Genomic DNA, 6,157 nt, shown 5'->3' with positions numbered 1-6,157 from the left:
AGAAAAATACTCGGGAGAGGAGGCAGTGATCCACGCTGCTCACACCTCATGGGGTCCTTCGGGGTTCCGACGTCCGTCAATCTTTTCCAAGGGATCTGGTCCTAGTCCACTAAGGGCGTGCCCCGCTTTGATATATTTATTTGCTTGCTTGGGCGGAGCTTGGAGCGCAACAAGGAGGAGGAGGAGGCGGCGGAGGCGGAGAGCGCAGAGAAAGGGAAGCCACCCGGGGGCAGCGAGCTAGCCAGGCGGGGCCGGGGAGGAGTCAAGCCGGGTTCCAGGGGCCGGGCGCTGCGCGCGTCGAGAGCCTCGGGCGGCGGAGACAGGGGCGGGGGCGACGCTGGTCGGCCAATGGCGCGCGGCGCTACAGCAAGGGCGGTGCAGGAACCCCGGCCGCTGACAGTCAAAGTCGCCAACTCCGCCCGAGCCCGAGCCCGAGCGGGGCCGAGGCCGCCCAAGGCGCGCTGCGAGCGAGTGAATATGGCAGCAGAATGAGGAGCCTGGCGCCGGGTGGTGGCCGCTGCTGCGGTGCTGCAGCTCGCGATCGGCGCCTGGCACACTACGAGCCGCATTCTTAGTCGGCCTCCGGGTTATTTCATTCGGCACCAAGGATCGCGGAAAAAGGAGATCCGCAGCCCAGAGAGGGTGGCGAAGCAGGAGCGCGAGCCGGGAGAGAGATTCTGCGGGGATGAGCCGGCCATGGGGCGGCCTCGGCGGGGCGCAAGGAGCCGGCCGGGGCTACAGCGGGACATCTGCCTGAGTCCGGGCTCCACGGGACTTCGGGGCCTCGTGCGTCCTGGCGGAGTCCCCGCCACTGTCTCCGGGAAGGACACGCTACTCGCGTGGCGGGCACTGCAGCGGTCACAGGGCTGAGGCTCCCGGAGCCTACAGGGTCTGTGGTCCGGTGCGCTGTCACGCCGCCGCACGCGGGCGCCTTGCCCGGGGCTCGGCGGCTGGCGCTGCGCAGCGAGATCGGCTGCGGGAGCCGGGGACTGCGGGAGCCGGGACTGGCAGGAGAGGCGTGCGCGCGGGTGTTCGACTGGAGATCCCGGCAGAAGCAGAGCCGGGCGGACCTGAGCAGCCATGCTTCCCGGGGTGGGCGTGTTCGGCACCAGCCTCACGGCCCGAGTCATCATCCCGCTGCTGAAAGATGAGGGCTTCGCGGTGAAGGCGCTGTGGGGCCGCACGCAAGAAGAAGCCGAGGAGCTGGCCAAGGAGATGAGTGTTCCTTTTTACACTAGCCGCATCGACGAGGTGCTGCTACACCAGGATGTAGACTTGGTGTGCATCAACCTGCCACCGCCGCTCACCAGGCAGATCGCTGTCAAAACCCTGGGTGAGCGACCCCTCCCCCAGCCCTCTCCTCTTTAGCCTGGGTCTTCGTTTCGCGCCCTCTCCAATTGCAGAAGCGTGCACCCCAGGGATTCCAAGCCTATGCATGTTACTCCCAGCTTTCCCATTCCCAGTCCGTGGCCTTCCCCACCTCCACGCTTCGCTCCTAGCACCACCTGGAAGCGCATCCCCACGTGCAGGGTGCTGAAGCTGGAATAGGCTTGGCTTCCAGGTATAGGAACCAGGTGGATCAGATACAGAGATCTGAAGATGGGTTTCTGTTCCGGGAGAGGAAACTCGGTCCCCAGCTGTATGTGTTAGTGCTCTGGTGTGTTGGTGCGTGCGCGTCTAGGAGAGGCGAGCGCGCGGCCAGCCAGGAACCCCTGAATAAAGGGCCGCACACGTGGCAGGGGTTTTCCCCAGTGTACCTGTTGTCAGCATCTGTGGCACCCTATTCGGGTCGTTTGTTTCCACTGTAAGTGAGTTTAGTGTGAGATTAGAGACGTGACAGCTGGCTGGAATGACCTCTTTCTGCTTTAGAAGCAAGCAAGGAAGGACGGTAGAAGTGAGAGTGGGCGGGTCTATTAGAACATTCTCAGATGTGTCAGAGGTTAGTAGAGACTGTAATTTAACCTTTGGGCATAGTCTCCCAGGAGTAGTCTTCTACTCCAGTGGGGAGTAAGTAATATACCTTATGTTCTTGGGAGATGGGCATTGTGGTTTCAGAGGCAAGGATGCTTTGTGTGGGAAAAGGCCAGACGCTGCAGTTTCCTTTGGAAACGTGCGATGGCACCTCCGTATTTTGCCTCCGGAATATTCCCAGACGCTGTGTTTACAAGTAGGCTGGGGCTCTGCTGTGCTCAGAGGAATGAATGTCTTGAGCAAGTCTATCAGCAGCTCTTTCCATACCCAAAACAACCCCACGCAGCCATTCTCAGACGTTAGTTGCTCCCCTTTGGATGTCTTAGTTGGTGAAGAAAGAAAAAGCTCCTGAGCTGGGGATGTTGCACTATGGCAGAACACCTGTCTGGCATGCACAAAGGCATTAGGTTTCAACTCTCAGCACTGGAGAAAGGCATCCATATAAGTTTTTGTTTTATATTGACAAGACTGAAGTGAATTACCTCTTCAGAATGAAGCATCAGAGGTGCTATTAACTGAGTTTACTGTGTGACAGGGACAGCCAGGACTTCGCGCCTCCATGGTGGGCTACAAGCTTTCTTCTTTCCCTTCTTAAGATTGTTTGCCAGTGGTTTGAGGTAGTCTATGGTTATGGAAAATGTAGAGGCACTGAATTTAGAAGTGTTGACGCACACATGTTGACGGCTTCCCTACGAGGCTCCTCTGGCTTGTACCTTGGAGGCCACTCTTGACTGGCTGCACAGTTATGGTTAGGAGGTTGTACACACACAACACAGGAAGTGGAAAACCCCAAGCAGTTATCAGTCTGGCCTTGGCCGTTGGGGGCTTTGCACATATTAACGTTTACTTGCAGTTGAAACTTTGAGCCGCCTTTTGGTGAGTTCTGGTGAATTGACCTCCTTATTCCACGGCCAGCAAGAGTATAGACTGGTGTCGCAGTCCATGTCATGGCCTGATAAAGAGAGGGCACCGGACAAGTGAGATCAGTGGAATCACAGACATCTTCCTGTGATTTCCAGAAACTTCCTTCAAAGCCCTACTGTTACCAGGGTCACACCCTGTGCCCCAGCAGGCCAGATTCAACCACCTGTCCTCCACAAGTCAATCAAAACACCCACATTGGTAGCAGAAAAGGAGATCTCTTCAACATTGGGAAGAGGGACAAGAGAGACCTAGTGACCCCTCCAAGTCCATTTTCAAGGTCTTGAAGTGAGGTGAAGGTTTAGATATAGGGCCAAAATTATAAATGGCTGAGCAGTTCCTGTCCAGCTGCTGTCTACCCATCACTGTTCTGGCTCCTCCCTCCTGCCAGGTGAACTGACAAGTTGCAAATCTCTTTCCCTGAGAAAAGTTTCCCCTCTGGCTGACCCAAATTGTATGCTTTCTCTTCTCCCAGCATGAGAGTTCTGGGGGGATTCCAGTTTCTTGGGGTCCATTGTTTTAATAGTCTGATAGTCAAAGTGAGGACTGTTCCTTTGGACTATCTTCAGTCTTCTCAGGCCAGTTGCACAGCATCAGTGGCATATCTGCTGCAGAGAGATTTCTGCCACACACAATTTGTTCCCCATTTAGGGCTGCCTGTAACTGAGACCTCTTATGGGCCAGTCCGAGTGGTAGTTTGTTGTATAGAGAGCCTTTTACTGCAATGAAAACAAGTCTCCAAGGCAGACATCTGACTGATTTTACAAACGAGGCTACCCAGAGTCACAGAACTGAGTTTGAGCTACCTTTTGGCCATACAGCCAGAGAGCTGCACCCAGCAGCCAGCCTCAAGTTCTTTCTTAAGCCTGCTCTGTTAGCACAGGTCCTTTTGTTAGAGATTGCTGGGGAGGTCCTGTGTTGCTTTCTACCCCACCATTGGAATTGGTTCCCCACATAGTGCCAACGCCATCTCCTGAATCTGTCTCTGTTACCCCTTTTGCCTAATTGCTTCCCATGGACAGATGCTGAGGTCCTCATCTAGTTTCTGAATTTTTCAGATGGTCCCGGCTCACCCCTGCTGGTTCATCCATCACAGTGCTTCAAGTTACAGGGCAGAACCATAGGCACTGCCCCACTGTCTCTGCATAAGAAAAGCCTTACCTTGGTGGCACAACAAGGAAGAACTGGCTTCTGATGAGCCTGGCCAACCTCAGGTCCTGCAAGGCATTCAAGAATCCTGTGAGCAAGCCAGGCGGTGGTGGCAGAGCCAGGCAGATCTCTGTGAGTTTGAGGCCAGCCTGCGCTACAGAGGGAGTTCCAGGAAAGGTGCAAAGCTACACAGAGGAAACCTGTCTCAAAAAACCAAAAGAGAAAAACAAAAATCCTGTGAGCTTGGGCTATTGAGGTAGCTCATTAAGTAGAAATGCTTGCAATACAAGCCTGGAGATCTGAGTTTGATCCTTGGAACTCACAAGGAGATGGAGCGAAAGAGCTGATTTCATGAGATTGTCCTCTGACTATCATATATACACTGTAGCATGAGTACACACACACACACACACACACACACACACACACACACACACACACACACGCACGCACGTTTTGGGATCTTTGCTTGCACTGTGACACTCCAAGACTGTGTAAATAAAGTTAAACTTGGATTGGAGGGCAGAGCCAGCATCTAGTTGACAAGAATTGACAATAGAGATTTGGAGAACCCAGGACATGATAGAGAGGCACAGGAAGTATGGAGAGATCAGCTGGTTCCTCCTCTGCTGTTTCTTTGATCTCTCAAGTTTTTACCCTAATATCTGACCCTTGAGTCATTGTTGGTAATAGAGCAACTTAGATAACCACCTCCCCCCCCCCCCCCCCGCCTCTCCCTCCCTCTCTCTCTCTCTCTCTCCCTCTCCCCCTCTCTCCCTCTCTCCCCCTCTCCTCCCCTCCCCCTCCTCTCTCCCTCTCCCTCTTCTTCTCCCTCTCTGTCCCCCCCCTCCACTAGAACTCCATGAGCCGGTTGGTTAAGCTACCAGTGGGGAGTTCTTGGAGATACTCTTGGTTCACATGCTCAAGCTTGTCAGGAACACTATTGTTCCTGGAGCTGGATTAAGAATTGTGTAGCCTTCAAAACTGATCATCTGTTGGCATCTCCTGAATCTTGTTCTTCTGCTTCTCAGCCCCACTCCTTCCCCTGTGTACCCTTTTAGGCTCTCAGTGCCATGAACCTTTGTACTTTCTAGAAGCAATTTGAATGTGTTTGTTTAAAATTCAAATTGTATTTAGTTAGTTTGAATAGGTTATATATCTACATGCTACAAATTTAAAACACTGTAAATATACACAATGTAGAGTAAGTGTACCCCGTTCTGAGGCAATCAACCTTACTTTTTTCAGTGTCTTCTATTCAAGATTTTTCTGGCTATAGTAGTAAATGTACATGTAAGAATTTTCATGACCCATTTTGGGTGATTGGTAAAGTCATTCATACTCCTGAAAAGCCATTTCCTATCCTGACAGTGTTAGCCTATATGTATATTAAAAAACATTTCATATTATGTAAAATTTTAGTGTATCATATGCAGTCGGCCCTCCATGTTTGTGGGTTCCGCATTTGTGAATTCAACCAACCATGAATCAAAAAATACTCGAAAACCAAAAGAAATTGTACCTATACTGAACAAATGCAAATGTTTTTCTTGTCATCACTTCCTAAACAACATGGTAAGACCACTGCATACTGTATTTCTATCCTATTAGCTACCCAAGGCAAGCTAGAGATGGTGGAAAGCAGGGAGGATGTGTAGGTCACAGACAAATGCTAACTTGTTTTAAGTAAGGCATTTGAGCCTCCATGAGCCTTTGTGTACCCATGGGGATATTCAGGAACCAATTACCGGCACATAAGGATAACCGAACATATATGTATGTATATGTAATATATTTATGTTGTACACAAATATATACACTCCATGCACACACACATACTTACATTTAGAATGTGAATATATCCTTTGTCATGTTTGGGGCTGTATAGTATTTCATTGTACAGGTAAAATTAAAGTTTATTTGACCTGTTCCCTGTTATTCAACATTTAGGTTGTTTCCCATCTTACACAGGCATGCATGGAATGAGTATTGGTGAAATTATTAAGGCCACTCCACATAGTTAAAAGGGAGGTTTATTTTGTGGGGTAACTTACAAATGAAGGGATAGGTAGGTTGTAGGGTCTGGCAAAGGTATGGCACAGTCCAGCAGTGTTCT

At 51.2% G+C, this 6,157-nt stretch overlaps 1 protein-coding gene across 1 annotated transcript in view; it reads left to right on the top strand.

Annotated features, from left to right (window-relative positions):
* Positions 1-333: 333 nt before the first annotated feature.
* The window catches only part of Gfod1 (glucose-fructose oxidoreductase domain containing 1), a 103,617-nt gene continuing 97,793 nt past the window's right edge, over positions 334-6,157 (top strand). The window contains exon 1 of the mRNA XM_036187164.1: positions 334-1,333. Within this exon, the coding sequence (XP_036043057.1) occupies positions 1,081-1,333 (253 nt within the window). The 5' untranslated portion in view covers positions 334-1,080. The remainder of the gene's footprint in view (positions 1,334-6,157) is intronic.

The sequence above is a fragment of the Onychomys torridus genome, chromosome 5 (genome assembly GCF_903995425.1).
Source record: "Onychomys torridus chromosome 5, mOncTor1.1, whole genome shotgun sequence".
Taxonomy (NCBI): domain Eukaryota; kingdom Metazoa; phylum Chordata; class Mammalia; order Rodentia; family Cricetidae; genus Onychomys; species Onychomys torridus.
The sequence above is the reverse complement of the archived record's forward strand: the minus strand, read 5'-3'. Positions and strand labels throughout refer to the sequence as shown.